Here is a 25,653-nt window from a genome sequence, read left to right as displayed (position 1 = left end):
GTGGTTGTCAATAATGGGTAGAATTGGTGAATGTTACACGTGTGTAAAGTGATCACTTAAACCAGCCGATGACGGTCGTCAGCCCCGTAAATGCCCAGACTTCCATATTCTTCTTCATCTTTGATGAGATGTCAAAAAATAATATCATACATGTTTGTCTGTGGCTACCATACAACCTATCCGGGAATGAGTCTGCAAATAAAACTGTATGTTATGTTTAAATCTAGTATTTTAAGCAAAGTATCTAAAAAGGTCCTGGTAGCCAAAGGTATAAGGGTCGAAAGTAACCGACCTTTGCCAATTCCAGGATCAGGTGACCATCGACGTGGCGAACCGGGAGCTGGAGACAGACCTCACCGAGCCCGGCTTCCAGATCCGGGTGCTTCCGGACAGCCCGTCGGGCTACAAGATGAGCACCGACGCGGAGGTCAACAAGGCGCTGGAGCACATGTTCCAGGGCACCGTCGAGGAGGCCAAAGACAGTCTGGAAGAAGTCAAGTCGGTCCAGGAGCAGCTGGAAGCCGCCGGGATCATCCTGGAGGGCACCCAGAACATCGGGCACCCCGAAGACGTGAAGTACATTGATTCTTCCATCGAAATCATCGGTATCGTGGATGGTGCTGGCTCCGATGCCATTCTGCTGCAGCAGGCCATCGACCAGAACGCTGCCGAGGATCTGGAAGCCGGAGTCGCGGAGGATCCCGACGATCCGAGCGAGGAGGTGAAGAAGTCCGGCGAGGAGATGGAGGCGGAGCTGTCTCCCCTGGGCAGGCTGTGCATCGAGTCGGTCAGGACTACCATGGTGTACCGGTGCGAGTTCTGCGAAAGGTGAGGGCTCGTCTAAGATGATGCTGTTCTCGGGGTTACTCTTACCGAGTTTTGTTATTTCTGAAGCTACTATAACCGAGTTTATGTTAATTCAGAAGCTACTATAGCCGATTTTTTGTTATTTTCTAAGCTACTGTAACCGAGTTTATGCTATTTAGAATTAAATTTATGTTATTTCTGAGGTCACTATAGCTGAGTTTTTGTTATCTTTGAAGCTACTGTAGCCTTATTGTTGCTACTTAGTTATTACATACATGCTTTTATCCAAATCGAAGTTATTTCTGAGGTCACTATAACCGAGTTTTTGTTATCTTTGAAGCTACTGTAGCCTAATTGTTGCTATTTAGTTATTACATACATGCTTTTATCCAAATTGAAGTTATTTCTGAAGTCACTGTAACCGAGTTTGAATGTTTCTAAATTTCTCGCACAGGGTGTACATAAGGAAGGAGGCGCTGATCCAGCACCGGCAGACACACGAGGGGAACAAGTACCCGTACATATGCAACGTCTGCAACGAGGCCTTCTCCACCTACGCACGGTAAGAGTCTCGGTTGGTCTTACTTTAGTATAACGACATAAATCAAATTAAAATTATTTCATATTGTTTTTGACATCTCAATAAAGATGAAGAAGAATGTGGAAGTCTGGACATTTACGGGGCTTACGACTGTCATATTCTTCTTCATCTATGTTGAGATGTCCAAAAAAATATGAAAAATAACTCCTATAATTGTGTAATACCACTTTTATAAACACTTATTTGTGACTACCGGTTTCGGAAGGTCATTGAAATTAAATTATCCCCGTTTGACTTTTGTACAAAAATAAAATTTCGAAGGGGAGAAAGAAGACGGATGTCAAAATTTCTCTCCTTCATAATTTTGTTTAAATGACCTGATGCTGGAATGATATTCCAAAACCGGTAGTCACAAATGAGTGTTTATAAAGTGGTATTACACAAATTGAAGGGTGAATGATGGGAGAGAGTTATATTACCATACCACAAAGTTAACAATGCTTTTAATGTACAAAAAATATATATAAATGAAAATAAAGTACCAAAAAATCAAATAAAATAAAAACTGTTTAATGCAGTGAAAAATTGACAAATCGCTCGCTCCTTCGACAACGTCATTTATAAAAAAAACTTGATTTTTCAGGAGATCGTTTTTAAAGTTTAAAAATATAATAAAATGTATTGAAAATAAATATCAAGCCTCTTATTGAACTTTTTACTGTGCAACAGATCTTTTTAGGTAAAGCCTGAAGGTTTTTTCTCCATTTGAAAAATATTTAGTGTATTTAAAAAAATTATTAAACAATACCTTTTCTTCAAAATGCAAAAACAACACTTTCTGCCCTGTAGCGGGTAAATATTAAGTTAAAAATATGCCGCTTTTGCTGGGATATAGTACATTTTCTGGGCATTCCGAAAACGTGCACAACTGAAAATTGCCGATTTTTGATATACGACGTTGTTGAAAGGAGTGAGTGAAATATGCCACAATAATACTATGATTCGCTGACTTCATTTAGGTGGGGTGGCAGCTCTTGTGTCCCATATCAAAATTATCAATGCGTTTGCATTCCAGAGTGACCTCGCACAAGACGACGCACGGCTTCTTCAAGTCCAGCCCGGACCAGGGCCCGGAGCGCAGCGCCAGCAAGATGAGCGGCTACGAAGAGTTCCCGGTCGTCAAGCACTTCCTCTGCCACGTACGTCCACCCCCTTCTGCCCTGCCTGCATCATGATTGCTCCACCCCCTTATGCCCGACCCGTATCATGTCCATCCCACCCTCTTCTGCCCCACCCGTATTATGACCGCTCCACCCTCTTCTGCCCCACCCGTATAATCACTATCCCACCCCCTTCTACCCCACCTGTATCATGACCACTCCACCCCCTGCCCCACCCGCTTCATATCCACTCCACCCCCTTCTGCCCCACCCATACCATCTCCATCCCACCCCCTTCTGCCCCACCCGTACCATGACCACTCCATCCCCTTCTGCCCCACCCGTACCATGACCACTCCACCCCTCTCTGCCCCACCCGTATCATGAACATTCCACCTGGGCAGATCGAAATACCTCTCCGGTGGTGCTCACATTGCTGCCGCGGTGGAACTTCATTAGAACTAGAGATAATCGAACCCGGAACTAACCACTACGCTACGTATCCGAAGGGTCCAAACAAATATTAGCGATTTTTCACTTTAAGGTTTATTCAATATTACCCCAGACTGGTCCCTGAAGTGGAGGACTGATCGCCTTTCCTTTGTGTAATTAACGATCAAGATAACACTGTTTCTGTATATAATGCAGCGCCCTATGCACCATTGTGTGCGGACAAGGGTTAGAAGAAGACTTCAGCGATCCATTCACTCTGTGTCCCGCATTCACTCTCCTCTCCATCCTCTGAATTACTCTTATATTACGGGGTCGGATATCTGTAATAATATCTTTATAAAATTAATAGACTTTGTTTTCACCACTTTTTTTATTCATATAATTCAACCTACCGGTTTCAACAATACATTGTCATCATCAGGGTTTAACATTAAAAATATTAGAATACTTTCACATAAAAAAAAAAAAACTTCCAAACACTCCATAAAAATCCTAAATGATTTAACGATATAACATTTAGGATTTTTATGGAGTGTGTGGAAGTTTTTTTTATTTTTTATGCGAAAGTATTCTAATATTTTTATTGATGTTAAACCCTGATGATGACAATGTATTGTTGAAACCGGTAGGTTGAATTATATGAATAAAAAAAGTAGGGTGAAAACAAAGTATTTGAATCTTAGGCGTGCGGTAGTTTGACTTTGTGAGGAATGAAGAGATAAGGCGTAGGACGCAGCTAACCTTGGTCACAACTGTCGTCAAGAAAAGGCGATTCAGTTGGCTCGGCCATGTACTCCGCATGCCTCCCGAGAGCCGCCATCAAGCTCGCCTCTTTTACAAGGCATCAGGTTCCCGACCACTGCTGACAATTCGTCGGCAGTTCTCGTCAGAACTTCGGGACGCGGATCTGACTTGGCAGGTTGCGAGGGAGCTGGCAGCCGACTGAAAAGCCTGGAGACAGTTTGTGGACTCCATATGCTCCACCTAGGGAGCGGATATGGTTAATAATAAAATTTACCACAAAGTATCTGCGGAAAACATTCAAGAAATCTGTAATAATGACTCGTAATTAGGATGCAGTCGGTTTATTCGACAGGTCGCTACGACAGCAGAAGGACAAGTCTCTGCATTCTCCTTTGTGTAAATCTCATAAGGGTATAACGTAAACATTCTCCGCGTACACGCCTGCCCTGCCCCTAGCGGGCGCACAGAGTCATAGTTCAAGTTGTTAGTCTTCTTCTCCGTCTTAATCCTCATTGCTGAGGGTTGTGACCCTTGCAGAAGCAATGACTCTTCTCCAGTTATCCCTTGACTGCGCTGCACGTAGCGCTCCAACCACTGAGGTGCCTGCTGCTGCCTTAATTTGATCGGTCCATCGTGTGGGGGATTTTCCTCTCCCTCTCTTTCCCTCCAGGCTACCGATCACAACTAGTCGTTCCAGGCTATCCTCGTTGCCACGCGCAACGTGTCCAAAGAACTGGAGAATCCGTCGGGTACAGATATTAGTTGTAACTATTGCGCCGTAATATGTATTTTACTGATTTTGTACGTGCATTTCATGTAATTCAGTTGGGTATCTGATGTTCCAGATATGCAGCAAGACGTTCCTGCACTTCACGTACCTGCAGGTGCACCGCAAGAACAAGCACGAGCGGGTGGACCTCTACCGCTGCAACATATGCCACGACGAGTTCCAGGAGAGGTACTGGTTCACACCAATTACTCCGTATTATGCCGGGCGGAATGTTCAGAATCGCACATTACAAGTTTTGGCAAATGTTCGGAAGTATTACAAGACTTGTAAAATGTTCGTTAATGCATATTGCTACTTTTGTAAAATGTTCAGAAATATTACAAGACTTGTAAAATGTTTGGTAATGCATATTGCTACTTTCGTTGAATGTTCGGAAATATTACAAGACTTGTAAAATGTTCAGTAATGCATATTGCTTCTTTTGTAAAATGTTCGGAAATATTTTTGAAATGTTCAGAAATGCATGTTACAAGGTTTGTCAAATGTTCCTAGATTTGTAAAACGTTCAGAAGTACTTATTAAAATTTATGAACATTGTTCTGAAATACATCACAGTTTTTGGAAAATGTTCAGAAATACCTATTACAACTTTTGTCAAATATTCAGAAATGTCACAAGATCTGTAAAATGTTCATTAACCTTTTAACCGCGTTAACTTTGTTCCTAAGAGACGCTCGTGCGCGGCTGTTTTTCGCCGTTTTTTAAATGATTACTTTTATCATATATTTAGTTATGAAACGATTTATTTTCCTAAACAAAAACGTTCAATGGGATTCATTGTGCCTTTTTGGTACTCTATAATACACTTGTGTCACATTATTCTTGAAATATATCGTAATATAAACAAATTAGATCGTAACATAAATAAATCAAAGCACGCATCGTGTGTCACTCTTACCCACTGGCGATGCGTAGCGTCGAGAGTGAGACAGATATAGGGCATGATTATGGCGCGGACTAATTACCGACCGCAAGAAAAATCAGGGATCTGTTGTTTTATTTATCCTTGTGATGTTACAAATTATTAGTCAGATATTTCAACAGATGTCATAAGGCCAAGGATTGACGTATTATTTTATCCAAAGTTCCACGCCATGAAAAAATCCCTCCAAGTTGAACTGAGGTTCGAAACTTGGAGCAAAGTGAAAACACAAACGCTTATGTCAGCCGCGTGTGGGGCATGTCTTGTTAAAACACATACGCTTATGCGAGCCGCGTGGATCCGGTTAACACAAAAAACATATTTTATTAAATGTTCAGGAATACTTATTATGTACAACTTTTGTCTAATGTTCAGAAATACAATATATTACAATTTTTGTCAAATGTTCAGCCATGCCTTTTTCAAACACAACTTTTTACATTATTAGTCAATTGTTTTCAAGGACAACAAAAAATTTAATTTCACATTTAGTTGGCAAACAAGCAAGTAAATTGAAGATGATTGGTTGTTCCAGCTGGATGCTGACCCATCACAGGAGGAAGCTGCACCCGGACGCCGCCAAGATGCACAACAGGTCCCTCAAGTAAGCGTTTGTAGCAAAACATTTTTTTTTTACACACGCATATCGCTCACTCCTTTCAACAACATCATATATCAAAAATTGTAAATTTTCAGTTGTGCATGTTTTCGGAATGCCCAGAAAATGTACTATATCCCAGCAAAAGCGGCATATTTTTAACTTAATATTTACCCGCTGCAGGGCAGAAAGTGTTGTTTTTGCATTTTGAAGAAAAAGTATTGTTCAATTATTTTTTAAAGTATTTTATTTAATTTGGATACATTTATTTAATTCACAATTTTTACATATTTTTTTTAAAACCCTTACCGCACCCCAATGGTGCATAGGGCACTGCTTCATATAAACGCAGTGTTATCTCGATCGTTTACACATGAAGGAAAGGTGATCAGCCCTCCAATTCAGGTACCAGTCCAGTGTAATATTGAATAAATATTAGAGTGAAAAAATCACTTATATTTATTAAACCCCCCTGGGAATCGAACCCGGGACCTCCGGAACGGTAGCCGAGCATGCTGACCATTACACTACGGAGGCGGACTAACATATTCAGACATTATAATTAAGTTATAATAAAATATTTATGGTGATTTTAAAACAAAGTTTCATTTTAATTATAAAATGGAAAATCACAAAGTTAGTGCTTCAAATATGAATTATAATTATAAACATATTTAAAATATTTATTTTGCAGTGACCCACCAAGCCACCTTGTGTGTCTTGTCGGTGGAGTTCTTTTTACATACGTTTTTTAATATTTTTATCCATTTTAACCTAATATACACACACAAAAAAATTAAGAATATAAACATTTTACTATTTTTTTTTTAAAAACCCTTATCCATACCCAATAGTGCATAGGGCACTGCGTCATATAAACGCAGTGTTATCTTGATCGTTTACTCATGAAGGAAAGGTGATCAGCCCTCCGCTTCAGGTACCCAGTCCAGGGTAATATTGAATAAATATGACAGTGAAAAAATCACTAATATTTATTTTACCGCCCTTGAGAATCGAACCCGGGACCTCCAGAACGGTAGCCGGTGACCATTACACTACGGAGGCGGGAACAAAACATTTTACAATCTTCATAAAATTAACTCTCGATCATTTACCCATTGCTTTATTTTGCCTTTGTTCCATATTTTATTTTGACCTCTAACCTCCGTCAATAACATCTAAGTATACAAAATATTTTTCAAATGGACAAAAAAACCTTCAGGTTTTACCTAAAAATATCTGTTGCACAGTAAAAAGTTCAATAAGTGGCTTGATATTTATTTTAAAAATATTGTATTATATTTTAAACGTTAAACACGATCTCCTGAAAAATCAAGTTTTTTGATATATGACGTTGTTGAAAGGAGTGAGAGAATTGTCATATTGTCATTTCCAATGAATTGTTTGAACAAAACAAGAATGCCATATTCATGACGTTGAAAGGAGTGAGCGATATGTCCAAGGCTGTATGTAAATTAAAATGGAGTGCTACAAATTAGTAAAATGTTTGTTTTTGTTGCCAGGAGCTCCAACTACAAGTGCGCCGACTGCGGAGACAACTTCTGCATGAGGAAGGATCTGGCCAAGCACCGGGAGCTGCAGCACGGAGACAGCACCCTCATGCAGCTCAAGACCAAGCCAGGTAGGTGACCAGGCCAGCCCTACTCCGGGATTAGCGACTCTCGCGGCTATATCACTCACTCCTTTCAAGAATGTCATCAATCGAAAATCGTCAACTTTCAGTTGTGCGTGTTTTCGGAATGCCCAGGAAATGTACTATATCCCAGCAAAAGAGGCATATTTTTTACATAATATTTACCCGCTACAGGGCAGAAGGTGTTGTTTTAGCATTTTGAAGAAAAGGTATTGTTTAATTATTTTTTTAAATTTACTAAATATTTTTCAAATGGAGAAAAAACATTCAGGTTTTACATAAAAAGATCTGTTGCACAGTAAAAAGTTCATTAAGTGACTTGATATTTATTTTGAATACATTGTATAATATTTGCAAATTTTAAAACCGTTCTCCTGAAAAATCAAGTTTTTTGATTTATGACGTTCTTGAAAGGAGTGAGCGATATACAGTTTCCCAGTATGTGCAACGTGATGCGCTGCTCAGCCTCTTCTGCGAGTGTCATATCAGGGCCCCCCTAGTCGACTATCACATCTCAACATAGACAAAGAAGAAAACCAGAAGAGGAAGGATTTCAGGACTGTTCCCAAAACTGGGAACACCGTTGGGATAAGTGTGTGCGTCGGGGAGATGAATACTTTGAAGGGGACCCACACATGTAACTTTTAAATAAAGTACAAATATGTTTTATTTTTCTATCATGAGGTCAAGGGATCTTAGACCATATTAGGTCTATTGTGACCTCCCTCTGTATCATAGCTCACTATTAAGACCTTCGTGAGTCATGTAGCTCACTACAAAAGTATATGTTTCATATTATTTTGACATCTCAACAAAGATGAAGAGAATACGGAAGTCTGGACATTTTACAGGGCTTATGGCTGTCGTAGGCTCGGTTAAGTGATCACTTTACACACATGTGACATTCACCAATTCTAGCCATGATTGACAACCACACTACTCAAATTCTTGGAAGTTCTATATACATATCGTAGTCATACAGGAGAAAGTGACCAAGTGCATTTTTTACAAAAACGTGATCATTGACTATTTGATAACTTACTAGCTTAATATTGCCCTGAAAAACATCCCAAAGGATTTTAAACTTGGAAGAATAATATGTTGACTTGGTAAAAATGACTAACTGCATTGATGTTTATTTTGTTGCCAAGCAAAAGTGACTTAAATGGCCCACCTGAACATTTTACGTTTTGTTAGTTGGTCACTTTCTCCTGTACGACTACGATATATGATCCAATTTCGAAACATTGTCCTTGAATCATCAGAATTTCACTAGAGACATCTATTGGTGAGACGTAAAGAAGCTTTTCATTGAGCAGAACCTCTTTGATTTGTATGTGAGCTCCGAATCCTGGATTATGTATGTGATTATGATCCAGTATTTGGACTTCGTTTAGAACAGACCTGTTTTGTGTACTGCCATTTTCGAAGCCGAGTGTTGAAATTTTTGATTGCAGGTCCCTTTTCCTGCTCGGAGTGCTACAAGGTGTACCAGACCAAGGTGGGCTTGGAGGGCCACATGAGGTATATATACTATTTTTTATTTTTATTTATTTCTTTAATTAGCTTATATTATACTAATATAAACGATAGCTACTTACAAAACTTTGAGTGTGTCGAAATACTTATTATCTCCAATTACAGGAGTCATTTTCATATTATTTTTTGACATCTCATCAAAGATGAAGAAGAATATGGAAGTCTGAAATATGGCATTTACGGGGCTGACGACCATAATGTGGTTGTCAATAATGGGTAGAATTGGTGAATGTTACACGTGTGTAAAGTGATCACTTAAACCAGCCTATGACGGTCGTCAGCCCCGTAAATGCCCAGACTTCCATATTCTTCTTCATCTTTGATGAGATGTCAAAAAATAATAGCCACTTATTTTACATCCCTTTTCCTGCTCGATGCATGATTTATATATATATATATATATATATATATATATATATATATATATATATATATATATATATATATATATATATATATATATACATATACATATATATATATATATATATATATATATATATATATATATATGTATATATATATACAGTAGAATCGCGATATAACGAAATCCAAGGAACCAAAAAATATTAATTCGTAATAACGAATTCCCACATATAACGAATTTTTTTAAAATCATACTTAGTATGTATATGTTGCACGCCGTTGCAAAAATGTTGCGCGGCTTTTCAAAAAGATCGCAAGTTCTGCAAACAAAGGAGGAAGGGGGCCATAGGGAACTGAATACCTACATATTTTCACTTGTTTTCTTATTAACCTTACGGTGATAAAAGTGCCGCGGGAATCGATGATACTCGTATGTATTTTGTACACAATATGAGAATGTGATTTTAAAACCGGAAAAACGTAAATATTCCTAGTTGCTTTTACTGGCCATATTTAAAGTAAAGAAATATAACAATTTTGTAATGTTGGGTCTGGTAAATATGTATCTGAAAATGAGAATAATAACATCAAATATAATAATAATAATATCACAAGTAGCCGCCAAAGCTGAGAACGAGAACGGCTTGCGCGCTACTAACGGCCAGTGTTGTCAGATGTCAAAGAGTAGTTTTCGATATTGAGATAGCGAAATTACGAGACGGCGAAAAAAATTTTTTTTCCAAAATTTACGCGATGAACTTTTTTTTTTCGCCGTCGCTAAAAATTTCCTAAAATCCGTTAAAATTCCGTTATAATCCTTCAAATTCCGTTTGATCTCTTTATTCCTTCAAAATCCGTATAAAACGGACAAATTCGTATTTGTCCAAATTTGTCCGTCATATTTAATATTCCTAGTTGCTTTTATTGGCCATATTTAAAGTTGAAATAAAACAATTTTGTAACATTTACCAGACCCAACGGTCTGGTAAATGTTATTCATAATGTCATTCATTTGCAGCGACGGAAATAAATAATTTGTAAAAAAATCGGGAATCAAATCCTAACATAAAATCGTAAAAATACACAAACATTTCTGTGTTTGCGCGTGTGGCGTGCTTTGTAAGTATGCGTGCATGTCGTACGTCGTAACACGTTACTCCGCTAGTCCAATAGTGTGCAGATTGTCTTACCGATACTACGCCCCACTTAGGGCGCTTGTCCACTACCAGAAATTCCGTGTAATTTTACTGTCCGGCACGTCAGTTAGTTTTTTAAAATGACGATTGGCTTGGATTGGCTTGTGCTTTTGTCCATCTTTCTTCGGATCGGAGCTCTTGATCGATGCGTGAACACGTTGCGCGTAAATTCGATCGTAAAATCGTCGTTTTAAAACGCAAACTGACGTGCCGGACGGATGGTAAAATTATTCCGTGTAGTGGACAAATGCCCTTACGATGTAGATAAAAGACGGATGCAATTTGAGGATTATTATTGTCAACAGAATCATTTCATTGAGATAAAAAGATGGATTGCAATTTGAGAATTATTATTGTCTACCATTGAGATAAGCAGGTGGACTGATCATGGGAGAGAATATACTTGAGAATTTTTATGGCCTACAGAAATAATTTCATTGAAATAAGAAGAGAGATTATAACTACGTCGCCTACTTTCAAAATCCGCCAGATCCATATAAGTCAATTTTACAAAAAAAAAATCCAAATTCTCCGGATAACATTTATGTTTCAAAGATTTGTCTATCTTTATATAAAATATTATAAAATAGAGAATTTTCCCATTTTTTTGGAAAGTTTTTCAGTACTCAAAAAAAAACACGAGACACAAATCGATAATGACGTCATCTTAACTTTTGACCTATCTCCGCTCTCTGATTGACCGATATGGGTCAGAAGGCAAGTTTCATGAATATATCGGAATTTGAAATACAACGTTGTTTTTAAGTATTTTTTAGCGGGGTTTTCAAGTATTTCAAATTTTTGAACAATAAAACCCACAACTGGCATTCCGATAGAGTATTTATTTTAAAATCTTATAAAACTGGATCTAGCGGATTTTGAAAGTAGGCGACACAACTAAAGAATTATTATTGCTAAAGTAAATCATTTCACTGACTCATTGCTTCTAATTACTAATTACTCAAGCTGATGGGATATTGTATTGAATTACTTTTAAAAATCGCCATAAAACCATCCGCATATGGTGCTGTGGCGCAGCTTTGAAATATTTTTATCTTAACATTTTTTTTATTTCGGCGCGGCGCCGCGGCGGCGCGGCTTTGAAATATTTTCATCATAACATTTTTTATTTGTTATAAATTTACTTAAATGTATTGGCATTTTTTCGTACGGGACAAAAGTGATTTTGTTATACATAATAACGGGATTTCGTTATATAAATGCATTTTTGTATGAAAAATTAGTTTTAGGGAATAAATTTGTTTTTATTTTCGATATACGTCATTTTTCGATATATCGCGATTACTTATATCGCGATTCTACTATATATATATATATATATATATATATATATATATATATATATATATATATATATATATATATATATATATATATATATATATATATATATATATATATATATATATATATATATATATATATATATATATATATATATATATATATATATATATATATATATATATATATATATATATATATATATATATATATATATATATATATATATATATATATATATATATATATATATATATATATATATATATATATATATATATATATATATATATATATATATATATATATATATATATATATATATATATGTATATATATATATGTGTATAAATTTGAGTGAATGGTGCACTAAAATCAGTTTTAGCAAATAAAAATCTATCATTTTTTTTTTTTTTTTTTTGACATCTCATTAAAGATGAAGAAGAATATGGAAGTCTGGGCATTTACGGGGCTTACGACCATCATAGGCTGGTTTAAGTGATCACTTTACACACGTGTAACATTCACCAGTTCTACCCATTATTGACAACCACACTACTCAAATTCTTGGAAGTTCTATATATATTATAATGGATAGAATTGGTGAATGTTACACGTGTGTAAAGTGATCACTTAAACCAGCCTATGACGGTCGTAAGCCCCGTAAATGCCCAGACTTCCATATTCTTCTTCATCTTTGATGAGATGTCAAAAAATAATATGAAAATAACTCCTGTAATTGGAGATAATCCAGATTTTGTGAACAAGTATTTGGACACACTCAAAATGTTGTAAAAATCTATCAGCGGAAGCTAAACTGGCAGTACACAATGGAGTTCTAGTTCCAACCCTTATGTATGGAAGCGAAGCATGGAGTTGGCAAAAGAAGGATGAAAGCAGACTGAATGCAGTCGAAATGCGATCGCTCAGACGAATGTGTGGCAAAAGATGTTTGATAGATGTTCGAATGATGAAATAAGGAAGGAATGCAAAGCTGAGATAAGCATTATCGATAAAATTAAGAAAGGTGTGTTGAGATGGTTTGGACATGTGGAGCGTATGAGTGAAGAAAGAACGATTAAACAAATTTATGAGGCGAATGTAGTTGGAAAAAGAAGCAGAGGACGACTGAGGAAAACTTGGCACAATCAGGTATGTCAAATACTTGAAAGCGGTCGGGTCAGGAGCCGTAATAATCGTCGGGTATGTATGAGGAGATGCATGAATGTAGAAGAGGCAAAGAATGTTTGCAAGGACAGAGTGGTGTGGCGTTCGATTCTCTCTGCCTACCCCTGCGGGGAAGCGGCGTGATGGTTAGTTAGTTATTTAGTTATAAAATCTTGCACATCTTTGAAAAAAATCGACAAATCCACAGTTTTATGATTTTTTGGCGATATTTTTGCTCGTTATAGCTGAGAAGTAACTCGTTGTAACCGTGCGTAAATGCATGGAGAAAATTACAAACCAAAATGTCAACGAATGTTTCCTCGTTATATCCGAGATCTCGCTATATCCATATAATGAGTAATTCTCATAACGATTAATTTGTATAACAAGTAATTCGCATAACGAGTAATTTGTATGAGAAATTTGCATAAAGAGTGATTCGCACAGCGAATAATTTGCATAACGAGTAATTTGTATAACGAGTAATTCCCATTACGAGTAGCTTAATGAGTAATTCCTATAACAAGTAATTCCTATAACAAGTAATTCGCATAGCGAGTAAACTGCATAGCGAGTAATTCGCATAGCGATAAACCCGCATTACGAGTAATTCAAGAATATCGATGTGACGAACAGTTTAGCTGTGAGTCATATGGACACCGACTCGCTTGCAGTGCCTCCAGTAACATCCGCGGTAACGTCCCGCGCCTTGCGTATGTTCCAGGATCCACAACGGCGGCGTGTACCTGTGCGCTCTGTGCGGGAACGGCTTCGCTCACCGCGCCGGGCTGGAGACGCATCACAAGTAAGCCATCTCCCTCTCCCCTTCGCCAGCACATCCCACAATTTAAGCTATTTTATTCACGACAATTTAATTTATTTATTTCAATTCTCTCTAACCCTTATCCGCACCTCGATGGTGCATAGGGCACTGCGTCATATAAACGCAGTGCTATCTTGATCCTAAACACACGAAGGGAAGGTGATCGGCCCTCCGCTTCAGGTGCCAGCCCAGGGTAATATTGTATAAATATTACAGTTAAAAATCACTTATATTTATTAGACCCCCCTCTGGGAATCAAACCCGGGACCTCCAGAACGGTAGCCGAGCCTGGACTGGTACCTGAAGTGGAGGGCTGATCACCTTTCCTTTATGTGTTAACGATCAAGATAACACTGCGTTTGTATGATGCAGTGCCCTATGCACCATTGGGGTGCGGATAAGGGTTTGAATGAAAGATTAAGATGAATAAGAAGAAGATTAATATTAGGTGAATAAATATCAGAGTGAAACAATCACAAATATTCATTTGACCTTCCCCCCTGGGAATGGAACCCGGGACCTCCAGAACGGTAGCCGAGCGTGCTGACCATCGCACTACGGATTTAGATGTATAGTTCCGAGATATGGTATGTGTTGATGCGTTGCAGACGCGTCCACCTGAGGCAGCAGCCGCACGCGTGCGCCGAGTGCGGGCAGGGCTTCTTCTCGGCGGCGGAGCTGTTCGGGCACCGGCGCTGCCACACGGGCGAGAAGCCCTTCGCCTGCAGCTACTGCCCCATGCACTTCCGCACCAAGGGCCGGCGCAACGAGCACCACCGCGTGCACACGGGCGAGAGCACCACCGCGTGCACACGGGCGAGCGGCCCTACCCCTGCGACCTGTGCGGGCTCGCCTTCCGCCGCTCGCACGCCATGAAGAACCACCGCCTCATCCACTCGGGCCAGCGGCGCCACGCCTGCCCGCACTGCGCCAAGCTCTTCCACGTGCGCTCCAACCTCAACAGCCACGTCCGCCAGAAGGTAGCCTTACTCCTTACCCCGCGCCCCTACGCTAGCAACTTGCACACTACACACTACACACTCCTCGTGCACCCGCCTATACCACTCTCTCACTCAACAATTCACTCACTAAAAATTTTATTATTATTTTTCTTTATTTAAAATTCTTTTGCATTACATAAATTCAAAAACAAAAAATATTTATAAAAAATAAAAATGAATACAAAAAAAGATCCCACAAAGGCATGGCCTGTGTGTGGGTATACAAAATAAATAGTCATAGTACAGGGTATAAGGGTATAGGTTTCTAAGTATAATAAGTTAATACAAAATACAAAAAACTTAATTTAAATACTGAGGTATTTTTTTACGAAAATGGCGCTATATAAGTTATCCAATTTTATGATTATTATTATTTTTTTAAAAAAAATACTTGACTCTCAGTGAGCAATTTTTTTTTTTTTTAAATTAAAACTTAAACATAAAAAAAATGATAAAGTAAAAAAGTAAAAAGCTAGCGATCATGTGCTAAATGAAAAAGGAACTTAAATCTGTCTCTTTTATAAATAATCTAAGCAAATTTTTACTCACTAAAAATGCCTCATATTTTTTACAGCAATGCATGATCTTCTAAGTACAACCTTCAATTTTTTTGTGATAGCCTGTAGAGATCATCGTGGCGTATTTGCATAACCAGTTAATGTAATTTTCAATAGCTATACTTCTTCTCCGTCTTATTCCTCATTGCTGAGGGTTGTGACCCTTGCAGAAGCAATGACTCTTCTACAGTTATCCCTTGACTGCGCTGCACGTAGCGCTCCAACCACCGAGGTGCCTGCTGCTGCTCCATCGGTCTATCCTGTTCCTGTGGGGATCTTCCTCTCCCTCTCTTCCCCTCCAGGCTACCCATCACAACTAGTTGTTCCAGGCTATCCTCGTTGCCACGCGCAACGTGTCCAAAGAACTGGTGAATCCGTCGGGTACAGACATTGCCTAGAGTCAAGCCATCCAAGAGTAGTTCCTGGCGAATGGACTCATTGGTGCGTCTAGCTGTCCATGGAATTCGGAGTGGAATGGCTATATGTACTATGTTTGTCTAATTTTTACTTGATGACCCAGTGGCATCTTTTTATAGTAAGGGAATTTGTAAGGCTGTCATGGGCCGGAGCAAGTGCTCAATTTATGGCAAGTATGGTGGCTCACCGCCACCAATACAAGGCTAGCCTGTTTATGTTTGGTCGTGTGTCCGCAGCACTCGGGGCAGTTTGTGGTGCTGGAGGTGGAGCGCGGCTCGGAGGCGGAGGGGGGCGCGGAGGTGCGCGCGGCGCTGGAGCAGTCCCTGCTCGGGCTGCAGGCCCCGCGCTACACGCTGGAGCGCCTCGGCGACGCCGGCCACGTGCGGCTCGAGGTCAAGTACGTGCAGGACGACGAGGGCGCCGAGTGAGCGCGACCTACCGCCAGTGAGGTCAAATGTCCACCGCGAGTGAACGTGACCTAATAACCAGCACCTGTCGGCCAGTAATTCACACTCTCGGGTGTGCCATAATGATCTCTACCTACCCTGTAAGGTCATTATCCACTCTGAGTGAACCCGACCTGATCAATACCCAGTGATACACCCATCAGCCACTCGTAATTCACACTCTCGGGTGTATCCTATTAACCTCGGACCTTGAGGGACCATGACCTAGCCGAGACTGAGCTATCCACCCAATCAGGTCACTCCTTTTCACTCATTCGGACTAAAAATGACCTACTAGTCCATTCTGTCTTTCGGGTGTCCTAAAAATCTGTGATTCGGACCATCTCGAGTGACTGTGACCTCATCAGGACCAAACTATCCACCCGATCAGGTCACTCTTCTGTGTAAATAACCTACCAGTGCTCGATAGTCGTCCACGCTATCCGATGAGTATAACCTTGCGGGGATTGTACACTGAATCATACCAGAGTGACCTGTGAGTCAGCCCACCCGCACTCCCGAGCAAAAGTGACTTGTGACCTTATCAGTGAACTTAAATCAGTTTGATCATTTGAGCTCTGGAATGAGTGTGACCTGTTTGGGTTCCACATTACACCCAATCAGGTCACCAAAACTCATGAAGTGAAGTCACCAAACTATTAATATAAACATTGTGTTATGTGTCAATTTGAGTTTTTGAGTCTAAACTGGATTTATGTCAAGAAATAGGAGTCTCAACTACGTGTGGTATATTAACCTTTCCCTTCCGGTGCTAAAATAAAACGCGCGTCCCGGTGTTGGGTAGTCACTACACAATAAAAAATTATCGATTTTAAATCGGAAAAATACGGAAATTCATAGCTAATCCCCTTAATTAATCATAAATGAAGTAAAAAATTATAATAATTTACATTTACTCGCCGAAAACATTAAAAAACCATCTGGCAACGCTCATGGAACAAGCATAGGTCCACTCTTGTCGGGAGCCCAGGAGCTACTGCCGCTAGCCAGAGAACATTGAGCTTTGAGCTCCTCACGCTTACACAGTGCAAGTATGCAAGAGTGAGATGCGAATACAGTGTGGCGGTTCCCGCACACTCTTCACGCGCTGTTTATATATATAATACCTCTGATTTACCCGATAAATTATGATTATTATTAATATTATTTTTAAATGAATGCGTAAATATGTTATGGAGGAACACCTAAGACCTTAGCTTTGTATTTACTATATGTATAGTGATATTATGGTTATTAGGAGCAATGTGTACTAGGTACACAACACCGGGAAGGGTTAATATATAATATCTCAACTATATGTGGTATGTTATAATAGAAGTCTCATATCAGAAGAAATATCTGTTATTTTCGAGCATTCCAGGGCTTACGACCTGGCACATAAGTGATCACTTTGAGCAGTTGTATAACATACACTATTCTGCCCATTATTGGACATCCATAGTAGGTTAATTTTTAAAGGTGTATATATGCAATGTAGTACGGTTCCTTTCGTATTTTGGTTGTTATTTTGATAGATTTGTAATTTGGGCCGACGGTGCCGCCATATTTTGGGAATTTTTTAAGTATATTTATAGCTCGCGCCAATTGTACATGGGCGATGTTCATTCCGAATCTGTTCACATATACATTAGAAGCTATTTTTACATTTTGACATCTCAACATAGACGAAGAAGAGTGTCTGGGTGGTGTGGCGGTCCATCATGGGTGGAATGGTGAATGTTACGTGTGTATAAAATAATCACTTGACCGGTGTATGGCAGGTTGTAAGCTCTGTACATACCAAGGATTTTTATTCTTCTTCATCTATGTTGAGATGTCATGCCAATGTAAACTTTATGAATTTATTTATTTATCAGAGTTCAGAGTGTAATCTTTCTTAATTTGATGGATGATACTTATCTCTCAGCCTTGCGTTCTTTCCTCATATCACCATTCCAACATCTATCGCACATGGCTTTGCCGCACATTCGTCTGAGAGTTTATGCATTGAAGTATATTTTTGGGATAACTTTCTCACATGTATACTTTAATGCCACATACAGGCTATATGGAGTTTTAGTGGTACCAAGCTAGATGTATGGAGATTCTTCATCTATGTTGAGATGTCAAAAATGTATAAAATAACTCTTAAGCGGATATAGTCCAGATTTGTAATAAAAAAATGTTGTGAACATTGAAGGTCAAAAATGTTGTGAACATTGAAGGTAAAATATGTTGTCAACGTTGAAGGTAAAATATGTTGTAAACATTGAAGGTCAAAAATAAACAAATAATGATAATATTGAGGTAGAAGATCATTTGCCTCAATTTGTATGTAAATATGTCATATCTCTCTCCCTTACTGCAATATTCACACCGTCAACAAAATGTTGGTTTGTTACCCGTAGAAAATATGATGTTAGTAAGTATTAAAATTGTCCACCTCTGTAATGTAATGGTTAGCGTGTTTGGCTACAGTGCTGGAGGTCCCGGGTTCGATTCCCGGGGGGGGGGAGGGGGGTGAAAATAAATATCGAGTGATTTTACACGCTTATATTTGTTTTGATATCCACCCTGGACTGGTCCCTGAAGCGCAGGAGTGATCACCTTGCCTTCATGTGATGATTAAGATGACGCTGCGTCGTTACGATGCAGTGCCCTATGCACCAACAGGAAAGGATAGGGGGTAGAAGTAAGATGCGTAGGTTATGAAATATGTACAAAACTTTATGAAATGTATTTTTACGTATTTGATTTCTAAAATAAAGTTGTATAAATGACAGTATTGGTTTTTATTTTCATTGTTCACAATGCTAGGCGAGCGTTTTTGCCTAGAATTTTTGCTCATGAAATTATAGTAACCTTTTTCCGCCTCCTTAGTATTGTGGTCAGCACACTCGGCTTCCGTTCTGGAGGTCCCGGGTTCGATTCCCTCCTGCGATCAAATAAATGTAAAGACGGAGACTGACCGGAGCATTTCATTGTAACACGTTACGTTACGATGCGAGCATTCAGGCAGTCGGTACAGCGAGCCGAGCGCTCCATCCATAGTTTCGGATGCTCGCCGCGAGCGATGTTACGGCGTTATGTTACGACGAAATGCTCCGGTCAGTCTCCACCTCTGGTGGTGTCAAATAGCAAGGGGGGTCAAATAAATATAAGTGATTTTTTCACTCTGGTACCTGAAGCGGAGGGCTGATCAACTTTCCTCCGTGTATTAACAATCAAGATAACACTGCGTTTATATGATGCAGTGCCCTATGCACCATTGGGGTGTGGATAAGGATTTGAAGAAGAAGATAGTAACTTTGAACAATCCACTAAAGATTAAATCCACTCACAAGTAGGTATAGGCTATAAAACTTATATTTTCATCCATGAATTACATGAAATTATAGTAACTTTAAACATAAGGAGTAAATCCACTCACGAGTAAGTATATAGTGTGTAAAACTTATATTCTCACTCATGAATTACATGAAATTATAGTAACTTTAAACATAAGGAGTAAATCCACTCACAAGTAAGTATATAGTGTGTAAAACTTATATTCTCACTCATGAATTACATGAAATTATAGTAACTTTAAACATAAGGAGTAAATCCACTCACGAGTAAGTATATAGTGTGTAAAACTTATATTCTCACTCATGAATTACATGAAATTATAGTAACTTTAAACATAAGGAGTAAATCTACTCACAAGTAAGTATATAGTGTGTAAAACTTATATTCTCACTCATGAATTACATGAAATTATAGTAACTTTAAACATAAGGAGTAAATCCACTCACGAGTAAGTATATAGTGTGTAAAACTTATATTCTCACTCATGAATTACATGAAATTATAGTAACTTTAAACATAAGGAGTAAATCTACTCACAAGTAAGTATATAGTGTGTAAAACTTATATTCTCACTCATGAATTACATGAAATTATAGTAACTTTAAACATAAGGAGTAAATCCACTCACAATAAAGTACATATATAAGCTATAAAACTTCTATTTTCACTCAAGAATTACACGAAATTATAGTAGCTTCAAACTTAAAGAGTAAATTCATTCACAATTATGTACAGGCTATAAAACTTCTTGGTATTATACAATGTGAATGATGAATGATGAGGAGGGTGCTATAAAACTTCTATTTTACCTCAAGAATTTTATGAAATTATACTAACTATCTAAAACATATAGATTAAATCCACTCACAAGAATGTAGGTATAGGCCAGGCATGGGGAACCTTTCTATTTCAAAAGGCCACATTCACTCATCTGATTCAACATCAGGCCGCAGTGAAAAAAACTTTGACACCCCCCCTATAAACTAAATATTTTAATTATATCACAATATAAATTTTTAAAAATGCAATTTAAAAAAATATGGAAAAAATGCCTATTTACGAAAATTGGCATCAGTCAAAAGGCCGCACTAGAATAGCCAAAAGTCCGCATGCGGCTTTAAGGTCCCAGGTTCCCCATGCCTGGTATAGGCTATAAAACTTCTATTTTCACTCATGAAGTCTAAGTTGGTCCGTGATAAGTGGTGCCTAAGACGTAGCTGCTAGATTTCAGAATCATTGGACACTAGGGAATTTAAAAAATCACCTTTCTCCGTCCCGAGGAAGATTGGACTTGTCTGAGACGTAGTTTTTTAGGTATACGACGTACGGATCATCGTGCTTGTATAAAAAAAGTTGTCAAGCTTTTATTTTTATAAAACGATCATAATGCTTTAATGACAAATAAATTGTGTCCAAATACTTTGATGAGATGTCAAAAAATAACTCCTATAATTGGAGATAATCCAGATTTGTGAACAAGTATTTGGACACACTCAAAATGTTGTAAATAAATTGACTGGTCAAATTGTAAGCTAAAATATTAAAAATGAAAATGATATTTTCTGGCGTTTCTCATGTGTGTGATTATAATCCAGGATTCGGACCTCACATACTAATAAAAGAGTTTCTGTTCAATAAAAAGCTTCTTTTCATCTCACCAATAGATGTCTCTAGTGAAGTTCTCGTGATTCAAGAACAATGTTTCAAATTTGTTCATATATAAAGAACTTCCAAGAATTTGAGTAGTGTGGTTGTCAATAATGGATAGAATTGGTGAATGTTACACGTGTGTAAAGTGATCACTTAAACCAGCCTATGACGGTCGTCAGCCCCGTAAATGCCCAGACTTCCATATTTTTCTTCATCTTTGATGAGATGTCTAAAAATAAATAAATTGTATTTTTATAGATTGTTTTTTTCATATTATACAGGTGTGTTGTGAAGAAAGGATGAAAACTGTTGAAATGCGTTCCCTCAGACAAGTGTTTGGTATATCGTTGTAGGATAGAATAAAAAACGAAAATATCAGAAAGGAATATAAGGCTGAACTAGGAATAATTGAAATGATTAGGAAGAGCTCTTTGCGGTGGTATGGACATGTGGAACAAATGAACGAGGAAATGACTAAGAAAGTACAATACATGTTGCAAAATGAAGCGAGAGAAGAGAACGAGGATGGCCAAAAAAGACATGGTAAGATTGATCTCAAGTTCTGATTGAATCAATCAAAACATGAAATCTGGTGGAATCAAAAGTTTGGGAAATTGGAGGGCATGTTTTTATACATGTACATGTTTATCTAGTTATAGATGTAAGGATATGTGGGGAGCGAAGAGTGTATTTCAGGATAGAAGAGTGTGGCGTTCCATTCTCTGGCATGATGGTAGTAGAAGTAGTGCAGTAAAAAGAGATGGCAGAAGTACCTACTTTCATACCTCATTGTCTATGACCAGCACTTGTGTCTATGCATTTTCATAAAATGGCGGCTGTCAGTTGATCTCGCTGGTCTTACATAATTATATAGTGTTTCAACGCAGAGCGAGCATTCGTTTCTTTTTACAAGTATTATTGTTCATAAATAATTATTCGTAACTAGTGTTTTTAAAATAAGTACTTTCAAATTGACGTGGCAAAAAAATGGAGACCGTTCTCAAATTTTATCGCATCTATATATGCATATTTTCTTGACAACATAAAATGTGATTCTTTTCTTAAATAATTCGTAATATTAATAAAAAGAAACGGTTATAAAAAATACAATGGGATGCTTTCTATACAATTATTAACGCTGTAAAATGTGCAGTAGAAATATTCAATTTGTATCCAAGTCTCAAAAGATATTGTAGGAGTGGATTTCGCTTCGGCTTGTGATATGACTGAACCGAGGGCTAGCGATGAAGAAGGGGATATTCGTGAAGCTGTAGACTCTGTGGGGGTACCCTATTCCACTGCAATCAAGAGCGAACCAGAGTCCGATGGCGTTATTAGTAATATCCAAGCCTGTGATGCATCGTATTCCGCCGTAAAGAAAGCTATCTGTACAGAGGTGCCTATTATCGAGGCGGAACCGGGAACTGTTTCTAAATACGGTGACATTTTCCACTACGGAGCAGATAATAGCGAAGGGTCAGCTGTGCCAGGTACCAGTACAAAAATGCGTAGAAATGACATCACTAAATGTATGGAATTCTCTAGCAATTCTTCTTGCCATATATTTCTAAATATTTATCCTTTACTTTAGTTTCTCTACTATTCGTTGATGTGAACTGAATCACCTCTCTTCAATGCTTCAATACGGCTCTTAGTACTTCATTTTTGACTTTTCAATTTAGATTTTTTTATTATTTCATATATATATATATATATATATATATATATATATATATATATATATATATATATATATATATATATATATATATATATATATATATATATATATATATATATATATATATATATATATATATATATATATATATATATATATATATATATATATATATATATATATATATATATATATATATATATATATATATATATATATATATATATATATATATATATATATATATATATATATATATATATATATATATATATATATATATATATATATATATATATATATATATATATATATATATATATATATATATATATATATATATATATATATATATATATATATATATATATATATATATATATATATATATATATATATATATATATATATATATATATATATATATATATATATATATATATATATATATATATATATATATATATATATATATATATATATATATATATATATATATATATATATATATATATATATATATATATATATATATATATATATATATATATATATATATATATATATATATATATATATATATATATATATATATATATATATATATATATATATATATATATATATATATATATATATATATATATGTATATATATATATATATATATATATATATATATATATATATATATATATATATATATATATATATATATATAAATATATATATATATACATATATATATATATATATAAATATACATATATATATATATATATACATATATATACATATATATACATATATGTATACATGTATATATATTTTGTATGCAGCTTATAGTTTGGACAGTAATTTTTTTTTCGATTGTTCACATATCTAGATTACGTCCACTTAAGGGTTATTTTTACATTTTTGACATCTCTTACTTCTCCCATGACTCGGATTCGGCATGAACGATTGTGATAACATTGCATTAATTTAATTTGGTATTTTTAGATGTAAACAAGAGCAAGGTAGTGAGGGACAAGAAAACAAAATATCCAGACAATATTAGAAGTCTACTTTCTGATTCTCGGTCTAATTCAACCATTTCCGTAACGTTTATTAGTAAATGTAACACGGAGTATCTTGAAATTCAGAAACCGCACCCCTGTTCGCAGTGTGACTTCAGAGGTCGATTCAAACGTGATCTGAAATTGCATATGCTTACGCACACTGGCAAGAAACCTTTCAAATGTCCGAAGTGCGAATATCTATCCCTTGACCGAAGCTCTCTAAGGAGGCATGAGTTTATTCACACGAGCGAGAAACCTCTAGCGTGCTCCATGTGCGACTACGTCTGCACCGAGAACAGCTCTTTGAAAACGCACGTATTGACGCATTCCGGAGAGAAAGCATTTTCGTGTTCGGTTTGCAATAAAAAATTTGCGAGGAAAACAAATTTGATCGAACATGTCAAATCCCATACTGGCGAGAAGCCCTTCGCGTGTCCGAGGTGCGATTATGTCTGCGTCCAGAGGAGAGGTCTAGAGCGACACATGCTAACGCACACTGGCGAGAAACCGTTCGCTTGTTCGAAGTGCGACTTCGTCTGCAATGACAGAAGCTCGCTAAGGAGACACGTGTCTAATCACAATAACAAGAAGGCTTTCGCGTGCTCGAAGTGCGACTATGAGACCACTGAGAAAAAGGCTTTCAAGGTACATGTTCTAGCTCACGTTGGCAAGAAACCAATCGTTTGTTCGGTTTGTAATGACATATTTACGAAGAAGAGTCATTTGGATACGCATTTCTTGACCCACACCGGCGAGAAACCTTTCTCATGTTCGAAGTGTGATTACGTATGCGCCCAAAAAAGCGCTTTGAATAGACATTTTATAAACCATAGTAGGTAGGATTTTTTGACTTGATACCAGTATGAATGCGCAATAAAAATAATATGAATATTCGGTAATTTTTTTTTCCTCTCGCCCTTTCGTACCCTTTTATTTCCTTCGATCGGTTGCTGTTTGAAGCCAGTTTCTACTCCTTACAGCAGCTATGTCGTCGGACCATCTTTTTGGGCTCTTCCGACACCTCTTTTGTTCTCCCAAGTTCTCTATATCAAAAATTTGGGGTCCATCTTGTGGGGTCTCGCAACATGTCTTGCCACGCGATCCATGGTAACCTCTATTTTGGTTCTATTCCTGATTTCTTACTTTATCGCTTGGGTTTCTGCAAGCATGGATCTCTGTGAGCATTTGGGCTTTCATGCGTTTCCGCGGAGGATAGAGACGGGTGGAGACTGACCATAAATGAAACAAACAAATCACCTGTAACTTGAATTGCTAAATATTGTTTCCTTGATACGCTACGTTATTGTCTATGGCTTGCACTATTGTCTATTTCGAAAACCATTGTCATGCTTCAATTGTAAATTTAGATGTACACAAAAAGGAGATTTACCAATAAGACTCGTACCAGTATTATCTAAGATATCGCTC

General features: G+C 37.3%; 1 protein-coding gene and 1 pseudogene across 3 annotated transcripts in view; both read left to right on the top strand.

The window, feature by feature from the left end:
- LOC148299529 (uncharacterized) overlaps positions 1 to 19,262 on the top strand; it is a 28,572-nt pseudogene extending 9,310 nt beyond the window's left edge. Inside the window, exons 11-20 of the transcript XR_015839065.1 lie at positions 308 to 828; positions 1,262 to 1,369; positions 2,424 to 2,547; positions 4,551 to 4,663; positions 5,953 to 6,021; positions 7,539 to 7,657; positions 9,127 to 9,193; positions 13,967 to 14,047; positions 14,674 to 15,045; positions 16,277 to 19,262. The product of XR_015839065.1 is annotated as an uncharacterized LOC148299529 (transcript). The remainder of the gene's footprint in view (positions 1 to 307; positions 829 to 1,261; positions 1,370 to 2,423; positions 2,548 to 4,550; positions 4,664 to 5,952; positions 6,022 to 7,538; positions 7,658 to 9,126; positions 9,194 to 13,966; positions 14,048 to 14,673; positions 15,046 to 16,276) is intronic.
- A 3,035-nt stretch (positions 19,263 to 22,297) lies between these two features.
- Positions 22,298 to 25,109, top strand: LOC148299528 (uncharacterized). Of its 2 annotated transcripts, none has more exons than XM_088275969.1 (2): positions 22,298 to 23,013; positions 24,167 to 25,109. In XM_088275969.1, exons 1-2 carry the CDS (start codon positions 22,707 to 22,709, stop codon positions 25,063 to 25,065), a joined length of 1,206 nt encoding a protein of 401 aa, XP_088132095.1. In that variant the 5' UTR covers positions 22,298 to 22,706; the 3' UTR covers positions 25,066 to 25,109. The 2 variants fall into 2 exon arrangements, with proteins under 2 accessions (XP_088132095.1, XP_088132096.1); XM_088275970.1 differs by having other exon boundaries at positions 22,304 to 22,974.
- Positions 25,110 to 25,653: the final 544 nt, after the last annotated feature.

The sequence above is a fragment of the Brachycentrus maculatus genome, unplaced genomic scaffold, assembly GCF_059751285.1.
Source record: "Brachycentrus maculatus isolate JH-2025_06_01 unplaced genomic scaffold, ASM5975128v1 h1tg001102l, whole genome shotgun sequence".
Classification (NCBI taxonomy): Eukaryota; Metazoa; Arthropoda; class Insecta; order Trichoptera; family Brachycentridae; genus Brachycentrus; species Brachycentrus maculatus.
This window is presented reverse-complemented; position numbering and strand designations above follow the sequence as displayed.

Bases quoted from the DNA above. Each gene is read 5' to 3' on its own strand.
- LOC148299528 (XM_088275969.1), top strand. From the start codon at position 22,707: ATGACTGAACCGAGGGCTAGCGATGAAGAAGGGGATATTCGTGAAGCT. The intron at 23,014-24,166 runs GTATGGAATTCT...TGGTATTTTTAG, and splicing joins TAGAAATGACATCACTAAAT to ATGTAAACAAGAGCAAGGTA.